At 42.3% G+C, this 22083-nt stretch overlaps 1 protein-coding gene across 1 annotated transcript in view; it reads left to right on the top strand.

Moving 5' to 3' along the window:
* LOC111228590 (serine/threonine-protein kinase BRSK2-like) overlaps positions 1-22083 on the top strand; it is a 171084-nt gene that overhangs the window by 114148 nt on the left and 34853 nt on the right. The window contains exons 5-9 of the mRNA XM_022754570.1: positions 9005-9121; positions 13218-13251; positions 13384-13452; positions 15036-15182; positions 20195-20226. Of these exons, the coding sequence (XP_022610291.1) occupies positions 9005-9121; positions 13218-13251; positions 13384-13452; positions 15036-15182; positions 20195-20226 (399 nt within the window). The remainder of the gene's footprint in view (positions 1-9004; positions 9122-13217; positions 13252-13383; positions 13453-15035; positions 15183-20194; positions 20227-22083) is intronic.

The following is a 22083-nucleotide window of genomic DNA, read 5'->3' on the forward strand; positions in this document are numbered from 1 at the left end:
GACGGGGGGGTGGTGGCTCTACCCTCCCGTGCACAGTGTAGTACACTTGAAAGTTTCCTGAATAGCTTCCTGCTGACGATGAAGGGGAAGCCAAGCCTGTGAAAAACAGTTATGGTATAATACTCCCTACTAGAACCTGGTGTTGAGTGCTAAATGCCTGGCAGATAGATTTGCATAATGTTGCAATTAAAAGGAAAGAATTAAAATGATTTGTCACGGAATGATTAGGTACTGTTGAATTTCAGTGATTTGATATACTGTGTATTGTTGTATTATATAATTTCTAGAGGATGCAATTACATTTTTTTTTTTATAGTAAAGCCGTTGCGGGACCTGTTATAGACAGTATGAGCTACTACATCCTTGTGTCAGTGACTTTACATTTCACTGATTATCAAGGGATGAGGTACACGAGTTCAGTTGATTGTTTGAACCATCAAACAGGTAGCTGATGAAGAAAAAAACAGAAGAAAACTCTTGTACCAGTGGAAATGGAAGGAAACTGCCCTACCTAAGGGAAAGAAAGTCAGAAGTCTTTTATCAGTCAGTGTAAATAACTGACTGTGAAAAGAGAGAAGAAAGCATCTGGGACTGACATTAAGTGTGTGCACATACATTGATTATCACAGCTCTTTTGTAGTAGGATTCACAAGGAGATTTATCTCACCTTTCCTGTTTTGTTTTCTTGCTATCTCCGTGTCAGAGCTAATCATTCCTCTCACTAACACTCTCAGAAAACGATGCCTCGTAAATTTATCATGAGAAGGATTATTTGGGAGTGTTGCTGCACCCTCTCGCCCTCCTCCCAACGTTAATTAGGGGCAAACAGACAGATGCAGCCCTTCTCACGTCCGTTCCATTCCCACTAATGAGATCTCAGCATCCCATCAATAAAAAGAATTCCTGCAATCATTTCTTCCATTTCTACTTGTCTGCGCAGGGGGACCTCCACGGGCCATTAGAAGGGCTCCTTTTTCTCTGTGACTCACCGTGCAGAGAGGGAGGGTAAACGCATGCTCCTCAACTCTCCTGCTCTGTGCACCTCCTCGTGTTTTTTTTCCCCCCGCTTCTTCTCGTTGCCACATGCTTCCGTTCCTCCGCCCACGTTCCCATCCCCAAATATCTCTCTTGAGCCAGATGGATGTAAGTCTGGGTATGAATGAAAGAACGTAGAGAGAAAGGGCTGTTCATGACTCAGTGTTTCCTCTGCCTGATTCAGATCGCTGTCACATTTATGCAAAGTTTTCATTTCACGTGGAGGGAGAGAACGGGACAAAGTGAAGCGCACAAGGAGAGCTGACGAGGGAGATGAGGCAAAGATAGGTGAGGGTAGGCTATAAACAGACACGGGAAAGGAATCATCAGTAAAAGTTATTTATAATGAATGCTGAGGCAGAGAGGGAAAATCTTCATTGTATGTTTATACAGATCCAATGTCAAACTAGCTGCCTATTCCCCTCTCGCCTCCCCCCCATTCCTCACTAAGACATGTGTTTGGATATTATTTGAAGTCTGCCGATGTGAAATCTGCATGACTCAGTACACAGGGATTCACTGACTGACAGACAGGTCAAAGCAGAGTCGAGAGAACAGCCCACATACGATGATGCATTTTATCGATCTTTGTGAAAGTTTCCCTCTCAATCACCTGTAGCGATGTTAAATGTGAGGGTGAGCTCCGGCAGCACAGCCTTCCAGGAGCTGCTTCGGATTCACCTCGTCGCTCAAGGTCACAAAAACAGAGCGGGATGCTTCACAGATATAATCATACTGTTGCAGATTTACCTGAGAGGGAGGTCCCAAACAGCGGCTCCGGCTGCAGCTTGTCAGCCCTGACATTCAACAACAACATACACATCTGCTACACAGTTGATACACTCTCTCTGGAGAAGTCGATGTGGCAGTCTGCCGTAACTGCAAACACGCAGCAGAGACACAGATTGATTGAGAGGAGTAAAGTGTATTTTCTTTAAACACTTGACAAGGGGGCGTGCATGTTTTTACCCACAACTGAACCAAATTAACTGGTGATGAGAAGTTTAAACAAAAGAAAGAGTAGAGTAAGAGAATATAATTTGAGTGTCGTTATCCGTGCATTTAAATATACCATAGAAAGCACTGTATGCTCTAATTTCTTATAATAAACGGAGTGCCCTATGCTTCTATTTTCATGTGGGAAGTGAAGGTATATTGAATTGATTTTTTCTAAAGCCACAGTGAGACCAAACCCAGTATTCAACCTGAGGTCAAGTGAACTAGAGTTGACACCTAACACACCCCTGTATCACCTCGCAGTCTATTTTTCCACCCACTCCCATGACACCCCTTTGATTAACTTGATCTACAATACACAGTGCATTTTCATGAGCATGAGCACACACACTTATACACTTTCAAAGCCATACACTTCGACTATAACATGCTCTGTCCTCTTTCTCACCCCTCTTCTGTTTGTTTAATAATGACTTCGGTCTTTCCCCTTATAACCCACTTAACACTGCTGTGTGTGTGTGTTTAATTCAATGTGACTGTGTGTGGGTGTGAGATAAAGACTATCTGTCACATAAAGTACCTCCAACCATCCCACTAAGTAAGGCAGAGATTGCGAGTGAACCTTGGAGGAGATCCCCGTGACTAAAACACATAGCTTGATCAAACGTGCACACACACACATTCAGACAGTCACACATCCTCCTTTTCCCTGACACTGATGTGCAGATTATTGCCGCCACCTACATGTGCACAAACAAACACCTGGTCCAGAAGTCACATTAAACCCACGCAGTGGCATAATCATGCTCATCATCCGTATCCACCTTTCTTCCTCTCACACGCACTCCCTCTGTCATTAGCTGCTTTGTTCAGCTTAGAGAGCCACATGCACCCGTCTATGCCGTCACTTTGTCATAGCTCCACAGAGCGAAATAAAGCAAGCCACGGGTCTTTTAGGGTAGCCAATATTGCTCAAATTTTCAGCCATAACAAATGTAATTGTTTATTAGAGAAGTGATAAATCTTGAGATATAGTACAGTTTTTATAGATATAATAACCAGTGATAATGATAGTGAATTCTATAATTGACTAATTAATATGACCAATCAATATGATATAGATAAACCATGTAAATTCAATATTGGCAATACGACCAAGGGTATTTAACTGCCTCAGTAGACACGGTGTAGCAGAATCTAAAAATTGGTTTAAAAATCTGTAACCTCCTGATGTATCGCCCTCATGCCTAAGCCCCAAACCTACGTATTCCTCTCTGCCACAGTCTGTCTCCACTTGTTTTCATGCTCATTTTTGATATGTGCATTTACAGATTGGAGATACCAGAATTTTGAAAGAACAAAAAAAAAAAATTAAAAAAGATTGTAACTTTCCTCAGACAAACAAATGCCTTACTTTCTTCACATTTTCTATATGATTTTCCCATTGCCCCCTCTTCTTCTGCAACAGTTTAATTGCACCAGACTGGAGAATTGACATCACCAGCTGTTACTCTCTATGCATCCAATCCCTAATGTTAACATAACAGTAGTAGATGGAAAGTCACATTAATCTGGATGGATGGAAACCTGACTATTGTTTCTGTATTACTTCTTTGTTTTGTTTTTTTCATTTGTTGTCATTGTTCTACAGCATGCAGTTCATGTCATCTTCCATCCTCTGCATGTCTATCCCTCTGTCAATAGCAACCCATGCCCTCGTGGCTGTTTGTGAGTGTTTGCTGACACTCTCAGGAGAGTTTTCCCAGATGATAGTCTGTCTGTCTGTCTCCTGTAGAAAGCCTGTACTTATAGCCAATCGTCATTACAGCTGTGGTTGCTAACATCACAGAATGGAAATCTTCTTCTCTGTCTCCTTGTCTTTATATTTTTCTGCTACTTTCTTCACCTGCAATGCCGGTTAACGCATTGAAATGGAACTGGGTGAGAGGAGGGATGTTGATGTTGAGAGGAAGATGGAGAAATGGAAATGGATTGGGTAAAATGGGTATGAAAAATGGAGCAGAATGAAAAGTACTAGGTTGGTTTTTGGTGCTTGAATTAGGCAGAATGAGGTGGTGGTTGTAAGAGGAAGTGTATCACAAGAAAGATGTGAAGACCACCTGCACAAGGGAAGTTAAATAGTGGCAGTTAAATAGTGAATAGAAAAGGGGAAAAAGAGGAGAACAAGAAAAACAAAAGAAAAACAAAAATGCTTTTAACTACTAAAATAAAGGAAGAGATGACCAGATATAAGATAATGATACAGACGATGACCTCTCTAATTCTGCACAAGGCATAGCTGACAATTTCAAGGGCAATTTTGCACTGCCATGGCACCATGTGTTGGATGCCTGATGTGCTATGGGTTTTTAATATCTCTGCCACTCCTTCACTCCAATGCTTTTCTGACAGCTTGTCTGTTTATTCTGCCTTGGAGGTCTGCTGCTCATCCTATCTTCCCCAGTCGAACTCCTCTGGATTAAGAGCAAACGCTGGGTTGCACACACAGATTTGGCACAACAAAGCAAATAGTTTGTTTATTGCAGATCTAGCCATCATTGAAATCCCACATTTTAGTCACTGCATTACATGCAACAATGCATTCCTTCCCCAGTGTTGCTCAAAACCCCAGAGGAAAAGATAAAAATGCCCCAGATGACACAAGAAATGCTCTTGTAACCCGTCACTAGAGAGGCAAATCTTGTGTGGAAAAATAATTGTGATTTCCTCTCAATACTAATCCAGTTTAAATATAAGTTACATGAGAGGAGACTACTGAAATGTGTAGGGCACCGGTGTTAGGGAGCATTAAGCATTGTACCACAGCTATCCGAGCAAACTTTTTGATATCGGGACAAGAATGTGAAATTGAATGAGACCAATAATTACATGATGTCTCTAAGAAAATAGCACTTAAGGGTGCCCTGTGGTGTTTTCTTAGTCATGTTTACATTCAGTGTTACTCAATAAAAACTACTGTGTGTATCCATGAAGTCTGACAAATGTGCTGACTGCATTTCCTGCTCCATAAAACATTTTCAAATATATTTGAATCCTGCATTGTTTACATACATACAAGCTTCAACTTCACTGCCTTTGTTGACACATTGTAGATCAGTGGAATAGTGTGAAACTACTGGCAGGGATGAATTGCATCACCTATTTGCACATGTGCGTGCATCCTTATGAAACTTTTTTTCAAGCTGCATTGTGGGATACTTTTGTGCAGTATTGAAAGCCCACTAGATATGGTATTATAATAATTCTCTCAAGAAAGTTTGACACAACACCATGATAGCCTATGGTGGTCATTCTTAGTGGACTACAAAGCATAACGATGATCATTTCATACACATAACCAGAGACAGGGGCTGCAGCTTCAGCTAGATGCCGTGCTGTATATATGTTAAATCTATCGGAAATATTTAAATGTGTTGTAGTGTAGCTAACATGATCAGGACAGTCTAGTATATGACATGTGTACACCAATGCCAGAAATCAATTCTTTCTTTGTTATTAGCTAAATAAAATAATTTCAGGTTTTCTCCTCAAAAGGCATGAAAAGAAACCTTTATTGTGTCTCATGTGTAACCGACTGCTTCTTACCTGTAACATGAACAAATGGTGTTTCAAATGTTGTGCAGTTGGATTTTGTCACTTGGCTACCTTAAAGATGACAAAGACACAAATTCAACAGCAAAAAATCACCAATCACTTTCTTTAAGCAAACGTGTAAAACAGACCAATTCCATTATGCAGCAAAACAGGAAAAAAAAGGCAACTTTATCTTTCTTGCCCGTAATTGCTCTTAATACACAATTAACCCCGTCGGCTAATGAACAATTGTGCCTAGCACACCCAAGTCAGCAGTCAGAATGTTGTCCTCTTTTGCTAATGCGATTGAATAATAGCCTAAAGCAATTTTAGTGAATGTGCTTGGTCTCTCTCTAATTGGGTCAACAGAAGCCTAAAAAAGTTAAAAAAGGAAAGATAGAAGGAGGAGGATGACACAGAGGTGTGCCGGAGGCTAAATGGGTGCGTTTCAACTCGCAGTGATGGTTAAAAACCCTCACTCCAGCTGACAATAATGATACCAGGATAGCTTTAGTACTTCATAAAAATGCAAAAACAGGTGTATTATTTCCCAGGCATGTTAATGTGTCAAAAAGATGCATTTGAGCCATTAGTGTTAGTTTCAAGTGTTCTGGTTTAGCTAATTAGTGCCACGTATTTGGTGTGATAGCAGGCATAACAAGCCGGTAATATTTAACATTGTGTATGTCAAATGTGACACCATGGGGAAAAGTATATTTTCCTCAGGCTTAGAGAATTTAGTTACAAAACTGCTCATCACCATAAACATGTCTGGGATATTGTAGGGATGTGAGCCCCAAGAGGACAGACCCATTACAACCTTCTATAAAACACAACATATCAGTATAATACGTGCAAATGATCACAGGCAATTAAGAGCTTGGTGTTAGATTGCAAGAATCATGTCTAACAGCCCCACTGGGGTGTAAACCTTGCTCAGACAGCATGTAGACACACACATGTGCCCTGTAAATTAAACTGAGCAGCATCGTAAGTGGTTAGTGCACAGTGAACTGTGAGGCCTGTGCCACATATCAAGGGAGACCTGTGTAATAGATAATAATATATGCTACCATAATGGATGACGATACTCATCCTTAAATAGTTGCCCTCCTTTGGTATTTAGTATCTTTAGTTTTGTATTCCCTCCTTTCTTGTGTTCCATATGGGCCAAGCGTTGCACTAACATTTATCCAGATTAATTTCCCACAGAAACCACCTGTGCAAACAATACACGCACTCATGACATATAGAATATTTTTGGATGTGGCACACAGCTCCCAAATTTCTGGGAAGAAAAACCTACAGTTACATTCAAGTTCACTGCAGCTGTTGAGTTCTCTTAACATTGAGTTCTCTTAACATTAGCATCCACTCCCGCATGGCATATGAGATATCCCTGCTGCAATCCCTGCTGTGCGAGCAAGATTACAGTAGCAAAGTGCAGCCTAATGTGTCAGTTTAATGTCCTATTACTGATACTAGGGTCCTGACAACCAATAAAGCATCCAGATGCAATTTGTCCCCTTGATGTTGTTAGTGGATAAATACGCTACTGCCATCTCTCTTTTGTGCATCAGTCTCTTGAGATTTGGCTCTTTTGTGTTTTACATGTTATAGGCCTGAGATTACGCAATTTTTATGCCATGTTTATGGGTCTTTCAAATAATGATTTAGTGTGCATGTTTACATCTGAGGCTGACAGTTTGCGCGTACTTGGATATTTATGATTCTGTTGAGGCTTTGGCTGTCTTATTGGGGTCTGCAAAGATCAGGATGCTACCTCTCCTATGCTGTCAATAGCAAACCACTTTTAAAAACTGTCTGAAACACAGTGCTGTCATTGCTGTCGCTTTTCTCACTGATGTCACACCAAATTATTAAACGTTCTGCGGGCCCTGTAGTCTGGTTCCTGTGTCGACAAAGTTACGAGTTGACCTCCTGTCATGTTTAAACTCCAGTCATAAGTGATTTGTAACTTTCAGATGTCTAAAACATTTTTGTTGCCAGGAGAAACATTGTTTTTTTAAAGCTTTATTTAATTAATTCATGCTGACAAAGAACATTTTCTATAGGGCACTGGCCTGCTGAAATAGAGGAAGGATTATACACAGATGCCCAGCACAACCACAGTCTCACACTGGTAGCCCCTGAGCAGTTCAATAATTGTTTGTTCCTACCTCGTGTGCTTTGACAGTATTAGTTAAAAGGCTAAATCTCAGGCTGCTGACATCCCTGCCAAATGATGGTTGTGTGAATTGATAAAGGTTTTAGCCTGGGGAGAACTGTTTTAGATGCTATCTGTGTTTTATTTCAATTATAGCAGGGATCACAGAGACTGCCAGTGACCAGCTGACAGCTAATCCCTCAGGACAGGAAACGAGTTGTACAGCAGCCGATGTCATCTAAGGTTAAACGTCCATTGTGATGAGGCACTCTTCAAAGGCAGACGCATCCAGCTATTGTTCCACTCCCCTTTCTATAATTAATCTGAAGAGAAGATGAAAGTCTAGTTCATGACACTTCATGACATCCTGACAGCCCCGTGGCTCCGTAACTCTCCCCCTGATTACAAAAATCATAGAGAGAGGTAAGCAAGTAGACACATATGTAAGAATGCAGGAAAGACAGATGGATAGATATCAGTGTAAGCACGCGTACATGTGTGTGATGGTCGTGGTGCTTCCTTCAGCCTCGGTAGACATAACAAGAATGGCACAGTATGATGCAATACAACCCTCAACCCGGGAAGAGGTGTTAAATGTGCGATAAAGTGCTAATGCCACTCCGCTTTTGAACAGTCTCTCATCAAAATTGAGATTTTAACCTCCGACACGGCAACAGCATACATGATATGGGAAAGATATTCCTTTCAATGGGCCCTTTTAAGGGAGGGAGATGTTGTCCGCTGGATATTATCCCCCCCCCTCTCGCTGTGTTTAGTGGTAATGAATGGCAGCTAATGAACACCACCTCTGCGGCTGTCTCGCCTTGACGCCCTTTGCTCAGCCGGTTTGCTGGTGGCTGTCTGGGAGATGAGAGGAGAGGGATTGAGGGGCGAAGAGGGAGGGAAAGAGAAGGAGAAAAGAACACAGCAGGGGGCTGTCACACCTCATACCAGCCCAGCACTGAGGTGGGAGCCCACTAGCTTCAGCATGGACGGATCAAAAGGAGAGGTGTTGCAGAGAGGACGGGTGGGTAGGAGTGGGGGGGGGGGGGGGGGGGGGGGGGGGGGGGGGGCACGCGCTCAGTAACAGGTTGAGGTGCTGTGTTGTTCACAGCTGTGTGTATCCAAGCTAGATCCACAGGTGTTTGATAGACCTTGCAGCACACCTTTCATTTTCACTAGTTTATATAACATGATGCATTATTTCATGTCCCATTAACCGTCTTATGTTTCTGTCTCACAATCTTCCAGCCACAGGGATCTGAAGCCAGAGAACCTGTTGCTAGATGAAAAGAACAACATCAGGATAGCAGACTTTGGCATGGCCTCCCTTCAGGTTGGAGACAGTCTGCTGGAAACCAGCTGTGGGTAAGTAATATTGAAAACATTGTGATGCATGTCTTCTAATGTAATGTCTGACTCACATCCATGGCCAAGAATGTCCTGAAGGTAAAGATAAGTCATAGTAGGGGGGAGGGAGGTGGAGTTGCCGGTATCCAACAGAGAGGAGAAGCAGAGAGAGAATGATGAGTGCAGCAATGAAGCCCTCTGTTCTCAAAGCCTCCGTTTATCGCGCAGTGTTGATCTCTGGAGGAGAGGTGGTTGGTGTCTCTCACAGAGTGTGTTGTCTGGCTGTGAGCGGGGCCAGGGCCACGGCCACACATTACTGCTCTCCATCTCCTCATATCTGGCGCTGGGTTTTATGATCTGGCAGTCACGACCACGCCAGGCCTATCAATCCCACAACGACCGTAATGAATTCGCTCGCAGGAAAAGTCACTTTCAAAGTGTTTCGTATATGGCCATCTATACTGCGGAAGTGTTTTTATTTAACCCTTAAGTTTAGTGAACGGTGTACAGGTTCATATGTCCATAAAAGAAGCGACACAGTTGATGATGGTTTACTTTTTAAGAATAAACTCAGCAACAGCATGGATTAAAACAAGTTTTCACTGCAGCACAGAGAGTTGTTCTCTATGTGTTTCAATTCACTCTTACCTGCAGTTCATACTTGAAATGAGATCTTAATATGTAGGCATATTAAGATCTCATAATAGGTAAACATCAAGCAAATCAGCAATGTGGTGGTATGGACAGCCCATTAGCTGTAAAGCAAAGGGTGAAGCAGGGTGTTTTTTATGCAGATTCCTGGTGGTCTGGATGTCTTAGGGAGAATTTTGCTCTGTGGTTACACATGACACTGCGCACAGGGCTGGGAGATAGAGAGGCCCTGTGACATCTGTCCCCAGCTCAGACCTGATTCTGTCCAGATTATACCTTTAAATCAGCCGCAACTGAAATTACACACACTCGCATACACGCAATTCAGCGAACACACATGCGCACGCACCGCTGGCGAGGCTTAGTTCATCCCTGACCTCCTAGACCCTTTGTCCTCTGCTTGCTTGGTTGTCTCTCTCTGCTTGTCTCTCTCTCTGTCTCTGACTCCCTCCCCCTTTTATAATACGCATGCACGCTCATTTAAGTATGTGCATGCACACACACAAGCATGCAGTTGAAACTGTTTCATAATTTTTTTTTTTTTTCCAGCAGTAGCACAGTGCCTAAGCTCTCATGACTCATCGGTAGAGATCAGGCCAACTGAGAGCTGCGTGCATAGCTATCTGCAAGTAAAATGTGCACGACTGAGTCATTCTGCAGCCATGATGACCACACTGAAGTGCTTGCTTTTCCTAGAAAGGCCATAGAGTGCGACAGCTCTTACTCAGCTTTTTGCAGCATCCTGTAGACGAACTATATATTTCTGCTCAGTCCCCCTCATACATTTACAAAGTGCTAAAGGTACTTGTTCCAGGTAGGAACACAGCATTTTCTTACTCTCACACACACACACACACACACACACACACACACACACACACACACACACACTCCCACACACAGCTAAGCAAAGCAGTTCTGTTTTCGTTCTACTCTCCGCCCCATCACCACATCCACTTCTGCTTGTGTGTGTGTGTGTGTGTGTGTGTCACAGGAATGTGCGTGCTCCACATGTGTTTATTTGCCATTCCCTAATACATGTGAAGGTGCCATATGCTGCGTGTGTGGTTATTGATTATTCATGCTCTTCTGACTGTCCCATCTCTAAGTGTAGATATGACAGTTTTTAATTAAATGCATTTATCTGGCCCCCTCTCACCATGCAGCAGTCTGACACAAATGTATTCCATTTGCCACGGGTAATGGAGCTGAGTGAAGATGAGACTCGCCCCAGGTAGAGTAGGGGGAGCCTCGGAGCACATCCATAAATACATGCAGACGTACAGACATATATAGATGAGCCGAGGCATTGACAAACACGTACAAATATGGACCCAGGAACGCACACACAGCCTACTTCTCAGTCTGTCTCTGGCTGCATGAGCCCAGCTCTGAGTTCATCGGTGCTGGCTGTTTAAGTTCTGTTGCACTGATTGATGAAAGGAAATTATCTTGTAAGCAGTGAGGAGCCATACAAAATTTTCATGAAGATGAGCTGCATGTCTAAGTGTCTCCTCAATATTACTGGGCCACACTGCTCCTGTAGGATCTCATATCTCTTAAGCTCATGATACTCCTCAAACTGTGTGAGGGACTTGGTGAGCTCACGGTAAACTTTAGAGGGCTTGTTTGAACTGGGAGTCCACAGATCTGTCTCCAGTGCAGACACTCTGACACTGATAAGCTCTTCAGTGGAGATAAAGACAGCTTTTAAATCATCTTTATCATTTTTTGTCTCCCTTTATGCTGTCGCGCAAACCACTCGCAGCGGCAGCATTTTGTCCCACTATGTGGCTATTTGTTGCCCTCAGAATATAGCCAAATTTCTTGTCCTGTCTGTTGACTTTATTTATGTGCTGTTAGTGGTGTTAGTGGTGGAGAGAGTAAATGAGCTTTAGCAAATAGCAAGAAAAGACTGATGTTATGTCAACCCAGGCGCAACTGTTGTTCAAAAGCCTGCATTTTTCACTCCGGTCAGAGAGAAGTGGCTCTTAAGGCTTTCTATTTATCTGTAGTATCCTAGTCTATAATCTGAATTTGTGGTGTGAGCAGCAAGAGATTTTTTTTTATCATAATGTGAATTTCAGGAAGTATGGGCTTTCATATGAGACCTGGACTTTAATGTTAGAAACTAAGATTCTCTTTTTTTTTTATCTTTGATTAAATTAGGCCAGTAAACACAGGTAAACGCAGCAGGATTAAACAATTTTAGACAGAATGTATAGTTTAATGGCTTACATATTTCAACAATTCTTGCTATAAAATTTGCCATATGCTGTACGTGACATGGCTGACTGATTTAACTGCGTGTTCTGATAAAGCAGGAAGCTTAAGGGCTTGTTTTCCAGTCCCGTGTTTGCCACCTAAAGCCTGTGCAAGTAATGAGTTCATATTCGTGCTGGTTCCAGCTGCGGCTTGTGGCCCTCATGAGGCATAACTAGTGCAAATCTGAGGCTTGTTTTTTTTATTTTTATTCCTCGCTCATCTGCATAATGCACTATGACACTTGCAATCAGGAAGGCAGTATTTGCATAGGCTCCTATTTGAACTTACCCCGTCGACGTGGTGGCAGTGTTTGTTATCGGCCAGTATTTTGACAGCCTGAGGAAGCCGGGCTGTCAGAGCTGGTATTCATGAATACACCAGACAACAGCCGAGCTAATGGGCGCCATGTTTACAGACTTCAGATTGTCTCTCATTAGAGGCAAATATCCCGCTATTAGATAAGACTGAGCAGGAGAAGGAGGTGGAAGACGTATCACCAGGCTGAGAGGTTTTGGAGGGCGGGTGCCTGATTTGCTCTCTATATGCTGTGACATCAGAGGGGAAAAAACACTCTGAGATTCAAACGTTGTTCAATTTATTTGATTATAGATTGATGTAAAGCTCTTATTTCCCTATTTTATGTCAAGATACTGAGTTTGGAAATCTGGCAATGTCGGAGCACAAGGAAAAAGTTAAACTGTGTACGAAAAGAATAACAAGTCACTCCACAGTTGCTCCACTCATCCACAGCCATTGGCTTATGGAGCAGCCATTGCGAGGTAGCTCCATAAATCTTCATACGATATTGATGTGTCAATCTAGTCATTGGGTTTACTGTCAGCCCATCCAGGTGTTGTAAAGATTAGTGGGTCTGTTCACTGTCTGCTATGAGAGGATGCCCTTGAGTGAGTAAGCAGGAGGACTTCCAGACACCCTCAGGATGTCTCAACTCCCGAAGCACATCTTGATCTATGTTCACTGGAGACATTTATTGTCTGCCTAAATTGTTCTTTTCACATTTTTATAAAGGTGTGTTACGAGTGTGTAATGTTTGCTGTGTCATGACTGTATAACCCTGACTTACTTTGCAGCACAGCACTAGATGTGGAGAAGACCATAATAACCTAGATTTGTTCCTTCTTTTCGTTAATTCCTCCATTCATTCACTGTTTGCACTTCTTTTCTGTTTTTCCAACAGATCTCCGCACTACGCCTGTCCAGAGGTCATCAGGGTAAGTCTTTTCTTTAACAGATTCATAATATTGTTTCTGCTCCACTAGCTTCTTCTTCTTAATCCTGCCCCTTATTTTAAACAGCCCTAACACTTTGTCCAAGCGCGCTAACAAACACTCTCTTGTCCACAGGGAGAGAAGTATGACGGGAGGAAAGCAGACGTCTGGAGCTGTGGGGTCATTCTTTTTGCCCTGTTGGTGGTGAGTGTCAGCTTGTTCTTCACTAATTGATGGTGATTGGACTGACAAACAGTTTAAAACTCCCCTGTGAAATGTGGCATAATATAATTTTACCATAAAGTGTTGCTGTCCCTTCATAGCCAACAGTATGTCTAGCCTTTATACCAGCTGTACTGGATCAATAGGAGCAAGCAAATGAACCTTGTGACAGGACAGTTATGACTGCACCCTGGTTGTTGACTTGAGGTTGACCTCAGTGGAATAAGAAGATGATGGGAGCTTGAAGCCACCACAGGGCCTAGAGCATAAACTGAGGGTTCAGGGAGTTAAATCCAAAATCCTTCCATTTACAAGGTCTCACCAGAAGAAAAAAAAAGTTGCAGAGACGCCCGCAAGCTGATATTCTTGCGCAATAGAAGATCAGAGAATAGAAGCATCTTTTTATTCATTATCCTGTATCCACACACACAACGCTGTATCCATAATCAGGTCTATTCTCCAGCTACATTATGTCTGTGGTTCCCCAGCCATGCAGCCCCGAAGCTTTGTTTCATCAACAGCTGTACTATAGTTCCTACACACTCCTGCACCATGAATAATTCATACAGCCAAACTGAAAAGAAGAGAGCCCAAAATAAATACCAACGCTGACAGGGCGGCTTCTGGCCACAGGCCCTGTGTATTTGTCTTTGTTTTTGCCTCTTTGTTCCTCACTCCGTCTCTTTCTGTCTCATATGTGCGTGTTTACTTTTGTTAAGGACAGTCTCCCTTGTACTCTTGTGTTGCGTAAACCTGATGTTGTTTACCATTGTCTCCATCGTGGCCTTACTTCTCTCACTCCAAACAAAAGTTTGTTGTTTTTTTTCCCGCTCTCACTGTTAGACTGCAGATGAATACTGTCTTTCTCCGGTTTTGTCCTGCTGTCTGGCTGCGAGATAACCATTTGTCTGATTGTGGGAGACATGCATACTCCCCAGCAGTTAGGCTGCACTCAGATCATCTGTTATACAAGCTTGCCCTCTTTTTTCATTTTTTTTCCCTCTACCCTTCTTCATTTCTCAGCTTTACTTTCTGTCTTTCTCACTCTTCTCCTCTCTCTCTCTCCCCCCTACATCTTGTCTTCTTGTGGAGGTTGTCATTCATCAAACAGCCACATCTGTGAGGTGTCAGCTCGCTCTGATAAATGACTCTGATGAGAGAATGCTAAATGAACGAGGTAAATGAGAAAGCTGGGTAATTATTAGAAAAGCCCTGTTTTCAGCTTACCGCTGTTTATTATTTATTTTGCATCATGGCTGAAGGCAGAATGCTCTAATTGGAGAGTTGAACAAGTTGAGAAAGCAAGCCTGTTCTTTAAGTCAAGCAGGATTAAGACTCAAAATGTGGTTTCGTTTGTTCTGGTGAGCCTTGTTAGTCATTCGCATTCTTTTTTTCTTTCCTGCCCTCGATCGTCTTATTTTCGGTTCTAATGCTGCCGTTAAAACAAGTGCACACTGTTTCTTCTCTACTAAGTTTTTTTCATCCCTGCACCTACAGAACATCTTCACCATTTGCTATTTCTTTTCTCTCTTCTCACTCTCTGCCTCTTGCGTGTCTCTCTCCAGGGTGCCCTGCCGTTTGATGATGACAACCTGAGGAATCTTCTGGAGAAGGTGAAGTTGGGAGTGTTTCACATGCCACACTTCATCCCTCCAGACTGTCAGAACCTTCTCCGTGGCATGATTGAAGTGGATGCTACCAAAAGACTAACGGTCAGTTCAATAAACAGACTGGATGATGACAAAGCAATAGGATTATCTTCATATACTTCTGTGTGCTTTTGGTCTTGGGCCCCTTCGCTCCAATAGAGGGAAATCTTCATGATACACAGATATCGTAGCTTCCAGGCGAGGTCCAAGAAGGAATCATCTTTAATGGCTGAATGGGAATGAATGAGATAAACCTTGCAGCTAGGTTCCACACTCTTGCAGAAAGCCTTCCCAAAAGAGTGCAGGCTGCTGCAAAACTAAATAGGAAGTAGCTACATGTATAGAGCAATGCCCGTGGTTTTTGAAGGAACATCACACCCATATCTGATTGACAACCATGTGGCTGTAGGTGTAGTTATTACATACAGGAAGGAAGTACGTGAAAAATGAGTGGTCTCTTCCAGTTTGAAAATGCCCCAATCCATAGGATATTCTCTCATTTTGGTGTTTTGATGGTGGAGTCCTGTCTAACATGTCAGTCCAAAATCTCCCATAGGTGTTCTATATACACAAACACACACCATATATATATATATATATATATATATATATGTATGTAAATGTAAATTCAGTTATGCTTCAGTTGTTATTCTTCAGTAGTATTCATAATGTGTTTCTATACTACATGAGGGTATAGAGTATTCTTTGCTCCTCATTATGCACAATTCATATGTTCTCAGTGACTCATATTGAATTGAAAAGACCTGTATTAGATTAGATTAGATTAGATTAGATTCAACTTTATTGTCATTGCACAGAGTACACGTACTAAGACAACGAAATGCAGTTAGTATCTAACCAGAAGTGCAAAAGAGCAGTTAAAGGGCAAGTGTGTGCTGTACAGGTATGTAAAGTGAGGGTGTGCATAAGTAAAGTGGAGATGTGCATATGTAGGGTACAATAAATTACACTGTGAATTACAATGAATTACAATGATGAGGTAGCGAATTACAATGATGAGGTAGCGGGAATAAATACAGTGAGTGCTAGACAATGAGTAGAGACGGTTCAGAACAGTTCAGTGCAAGGTTAGGTGGCTGAGGGGGTTGGTGTGGCAGTCACAGTCTCTGGGTTGTGTGTGTGGGGGGGGGACACCGGGGTTGTGAGTTCAGCAGGGTGACCGCTGCAGGGAAGAAGCTATTGTATTGCTTTGTATCGGTATTGTATTGTATTGTATCGGTATTGAATTTCATATCCGTGGTCCAAGACCAGCAGTGTTTTCTAATGATGCCGTCAAAGCAGAAAAGCACATTTAGATGTTATTTGAGTAGACATATCAGGTCTGAGTTAAGCAAGGAAAATCATTATTCTGCAAATTCACAGTAAGCAGGGAAAACTTGTAATGCTTCAAGGAGAGAGTGAGATGGCAGAGATACACAGTCAAACTAAAGTGGCTAATATCAGCTCCTGCCAAGCCAACTATTGTCTTTTTGTTTGTTTCTTCTTCCCTCCCTTGTGTTCCAAATGTATTTTCCTCATCCCCAATTCTGTTTGAGTTCTTCCTCTAGTACAGGGTGAGAATTCACGAGAGGATTGCTGTTTGTGTTCTCTCCCTCTGCACTGTTTAGTGCACTCATCACAATGCCAGTTCTACACAGCAACTGATCACCTTGGCAAGGTGGCTGGAGTAGAGCACGGGAGCACAGAGATGTGAAGGGCAGCGAGTCAGGATAGAGAAGGAGAGGGATGGACAAAGGGAGATGTAAACAATGAAAGTGGTTTAGAGAACTCGAAAGAACATACTTCACAGGAAGATGGAGCTGCCCTGAATGTAAAATGCAGGACAAGAAAAGACGACGCACAGGGATTCAGACATACTTGCAAGTAACTCTAGCTTAAAAATAAAAAACCCACATTTCCACCTGCTTACTGTATGTACACACCCTCTCCAGGTATCTATGTGAACCAGTTCAGTAAACAAAAGTTTTCCTGCACTTACCTGTAAGCAAATGTGGTTACACCACCTGTAGGTGGATGCTGCTGCTCCATTTCCCCCACGCCTTATCTTATCTGTCACAGTGTCAGAATAACTTTAACTTTAACAGAACTGTGAAAGACACCAGTAAAAAGCTACAAAGAAAGAGATGCTAATTTGCAGGGGAGTTGACAACCTGAAGGTGAAGCCCTTCAGATAAGCAGCAAGTGTTGAAACATCAACTAGAAAGACCCCACCTCTTTGGTATGCTGTATGTGCTTTATTTTTCTGTTCTCTCCGCCTGACGAGGACAGGTCACCCTGATATCCCCTAGATATGTCCACCAGCCTCCAGCGCTGTCCTCAACAAAGCGTTACACACGGACAGAGCTGCTGGGAGAGAATATGCTACCTGTCTGCCCCCCTCTCGTGCATGATGGCTCCAAACAGAGCTCTGGGGATGTGTTGTAACCTTACAGAATGTCAAATAGCCCTGTTAGAATGAGCATTCTTGGAGTTCAGTGGCCACCGACCTTACAGTCATAGACAAAGACGGGAACACTCACGGGTGGGAATGACATCATAAGGGAACATGTTCTTTTGCTATGGATTATTTGTAATAATGTTGACAGTAGTTTGCTGAATCAAATCGACAGGTTAAACAGACCATAACTTCTGGCTGTGTCTCAAAACGTCTATTGTCACCTTCTGTTAATTAGATTTTGCTAGTAGAAGATGCACACAAGTACACACACAAAACCAAGGCCCCAACAGAGTCTGAGTGGGAGGGCACGTACCCAGGCTTAAGGGGCTTAGCTCAATAAAAGCCTTTCTCTTCATTTCCTGTCTGTTTAGTCGGGGCCCTGGAGGCGACCGGTACAGCCACCTCAATGCAGTCATCTCATCTTCTCAATTCAAATGAACACAGACACCCTGGAAAGATCTTCCTCCTCATGATCCCTGGCTAATGAAGGGGATTGGCTAGCTTGTTATATTAAAGAGCAGTTCATCACAGACAGATAATACCCTCAAGGGGACGGCGCAGATGAAGTACCATGGTTTCTGGAATGAAAATATAGCAAGTGTGTGTTTTTTTTTTCATGTGTCTTCATAAGTGCCAGAATAAAAGTGACCTCATTCACTGCACCCATGCACTGAAACCACTAGTTTCTTTCATTATGACCATGCGTGACCCTCTTTCTCTTTGTGTGTAGTGTCTCAGGATCTTGTTGCTCCTCTTCCTGATATGGGGCTCCCTCAGCAATAGCAGTAACTACAGAAAGTGAAGTTGTAAAAAAAAATAAAAAATTATAGCTTCAAGGCCCCCAGCCAATATGTCTTACAGATATATATTGTAAAAGCTTCATTTTATGCCTTATATAAAACCTAAAAAGGTAACTCAACATTACTGCTCTTGAGATAATCTAAAGTCTGCATGGGAAACAAACAGATAAACAAAGTGTGATTTTCTTTTTTTCTTTCTCACATGTCTTTTCCTTTTTAACTCTTAAGTTAAATACATTTGAAGTTAAATACATTTTTTATTATATATGCTTAAATATGTGATTTATGAGGTTTTTTTACATGAGTAAAGGTGGGAGAAACTGCAGGTACTGCTACTCTGCTAAGCTAGGCTACTTAGCTTTTAGCTTTTAGGACTGTATCTGGTGTTACCTTTTGCACTTTTATGATTGAATGTAGTTACTGCCTTATTTCTGTGATATAACCATAGCTACTAAAATGTTGAAGCATTAAAACAGTTTTTTCACCATTGCCTCACCCATCCTCATGTCTCTCCCTGCCCTTATCAAGCACACAGCATGACTGAGAGACATGCATGCACATGCTGGGACTTACACTCATTTGTATCACTGCAAGCTTGCTTGAGAATTAATTTATGCAGCACCCAGATAAAGACATACCTGAATATACACTCACACACCTTGCCAAGCCAACATTACAGCTGCATTCCTGGCTGCCTGAGTGAAAGCAGCTGGAATTGGTACTGTCACATTTAGAGGCTGATTGATGTGATACTGCATTTCAAAGCCCATCACTTTCATGCCTGTGTGTGATATCGGTCTCTTGCCTCCAGGCCTTCAATAAAAGTTGGAGAGAGTAGGTCACCCACCGGCCTGTATCTGACAGGCAGGGTGTCTCTGTCAATACCATGACCTCTGTGAAAGCAGACAGGAATCCGCTATAGTTGGTAACCACAGTCTGCCCACCTCTGTGATTGCACTGATACCACATGAAGGCATTTATCTGTGCTGAGGCGCAGAGGTAGATCCTCTGGGACGGCGAACACATCGAGACACTGATGGAGACACATACCCAAGAACTATGCTTCTAAATAAGTGACAATAATTAGAACTGCTATGTGTATCCCTCCTGTGGTTCCACAACAACAGCAGGAGCAAATTAAAAAGTCCCAGCAGTGACATTGATCCTGTTTTCCTCTGTGGGCAGTTAAAACACGGCAGAGCCACTCGAAGAGACATCTTCCTCCATTGCCCTTTTGCTCAATGTTTTCTCTCTTTCTGCTTTTCCTTTCTCTGCAAAAGCACCGTGCTGATAGTGTTTGTGACAAAATGGCCACATTAAAAGTGTGATGACAAGGGTAGCATCAAGAGAGTGTGTGTTTGTGTGAGTAAAAGAGATGGGAAGGGAATGAGAACAGGAGATTCCCTTTGGACCAGAGGGCTTGGCAGGGTCAGCAGTGTGTGTGAGGGAGATAATATTCTCTGTTTATATAGCTCCATGGTATCACCTCTCTCTTTTGTCTTGCTGCACCTCTCTCTCTGTCTCACTCTTTTTTTCCCAATAAGTTTTTTTTTTCCCCATTGGCAGTATTAATATTTGAAGGCCTCATTATTTACTTCCACCGTTCAATCTGGCCGTATTGTCCTGCTGCGTTTCCATTAAGCCAGTAAGCTCAAGGCTTACTGAAGCCATACTGCACCAGGCACTTCTATACACACACACTGACTGATGATTCTGTTGCTTTTGATTCATTGCTTGGTACCAAAATGATGATAAAATGATTCAATTCAAATTGGTTGCTTGTGTACTGACTGTTTATTTTCTCATCTCTTTTACAGTTAGAACAGATCCAGAAGCACACATGGTACATGTGAGTACTCCTCTGTCGTTCCTTCTTTTGCACACCCCTCACTCCTCTCCTCCTCCTCCTCCTCTCTTACCCTATTCTACAGGGCTTGTAGGCCTGAGGGGAGCTACCACATGATGAACGACTTTGAGTTTCAGCCCTGTACACGAGAGTACCTTTGAGCGGGCCGTGACTCCACTCTCGGGGATGTGGGGGTAAATTGGTAGTGCATGAAAGAGGAAGTGCCGCATATGGTCATCTGAACAGGGAGCATAGGACGGGGGAACGGGCAGGGATGCGATGCAAGGTGAACCCACCTGACCTCAGTGTTCCCCCCTTTTAACTTTCATAACTGAGTGTACCCACCCTCTAAAGCCCAGCATAAATCTTTTGAGAAAATATGTGCTACAGGTCACTGTATTTGATGTCAGAGTTCATTTATGATGAATTTTTTTTTTTTTTTTTTTTTTTAATATCCTCCCTCTAATAATAGTCTAATAGTCAGATTGTCTTTAGAAGTTGTAGCAGACCCACTGAAAAAGTAATTCAAAGATAGGATTTTAAAGGTTCCTACACTCCAAGAGCAAAGATGAATCATGTCTGGATGTTGTGAGTCCTGGACGGAGCGTGAGTTATGGTGTCTGTCGTGTACTGAAAGATCATGCAAACAGACAGCGAGGCTGATAAAAGAAACAAGAGCAGACAAGTAGAGAAGAACAGGGGTAGGAAGACTAATGTAGTGTAAGTGAGGAAGATGCCTGACTTTCTGGCTGCCCAAGTGTGACTGGTTGAATGAATGAATGAATGAATGAATGAATGAATGAATGAGAGGGGTTTTTTTGTCTGACGAATGTGGCTGCCGCTATTTCCCAAGAAGCACCAGTCAGTGGTGTTTAAAAATGAAGGTGCAGCCATCTTTTCAAATAACACAAACTAACTTTTTATGTTTACAAATTCAAATCCAGCCATCCATTCCTATTGACAGTTTGATAGTTTCACTAGTCGGTATGCTCTTCATCTTTACATCTTTCAGTGGAGCTGTGGTGCTGAAAGGACAGCGCCAGACCAACCAGGTTCGCACATCATGAGCAGTGGACAAACATACATTCAGCTGCCAGTTTGTTAGGAAGGTAAAACTAATGCAATCTCCTGCGCTAAATCTTATCTTCATTAAGTTTTTTTTTTTTTCTCAAAGCTGTTAAGAGAGCTGTTGATTCGACTTAATAGTCATTTCGGTGGCTGTAATTTGGAGTGTTGTTGAATTTTATCAACAATATACTGACAGGTCCAAATTTTCTAAAACAAAAATTAACCTTATAACCTTCATTAAGGCAGGATTTATTGCAGTGCTTCTTGTAGTAGATTGCATTAGTCTGTGCATTAGGGAACCTAATAAACTGGCATTTGCAAGTAGTTTTCAGTACATATATGTCAGGATAAAAACAGGGCCCTGTTTTTATTTTCAGTTTTTATATGCACATATTGAAACAGGGATGTTGGAGGTTGTGTGAGGTGATGGAAAGGTGGATGTTTGTATGATTTTAATAGCTGCCTATGGGGTTTACGCTTTACTGGGCTCACCGGAGGAAAAAAAATAGATGAAGGGAAAGAACAGAGGGGGTTGCATATTGACACAAACCTGTGTATAAATTTGCCACATTTTGTAGAAATGGAAGATGGATGTGGTCTTTGAAAGAGACTTCTTCCAGAAATCTTCTAGAAGATGGTGTCAGTGCCTGTTTCAGGCTTTCATTTTAAATCCCAAAGAATAGAGGCCTGTCTGTGTAGTCCCTAGAAACGGAGAGACAGAGAAAAGTGACATAACTAGCAGAAAGTCCGGAAAGAAGGGAAGCAATAATGAAAAAACTAAGTTTGCCATGC

This window comes from Seriola dumerili, unplaced genomic scaffold (assembly GCF_002260705.1).
Source record: "Seriola dumerili isolate Sdu_G_001 unplaced genomic scaffold, Sdu_1.0 BDQW01000219.1, whole genome shotgun sequence".
Lineage (NCBI taxonomy): Eukaryota > Metazoa > Chordata > Actinopteri > Carangiformes > Carangidae > Seriola > Seriola dumerili.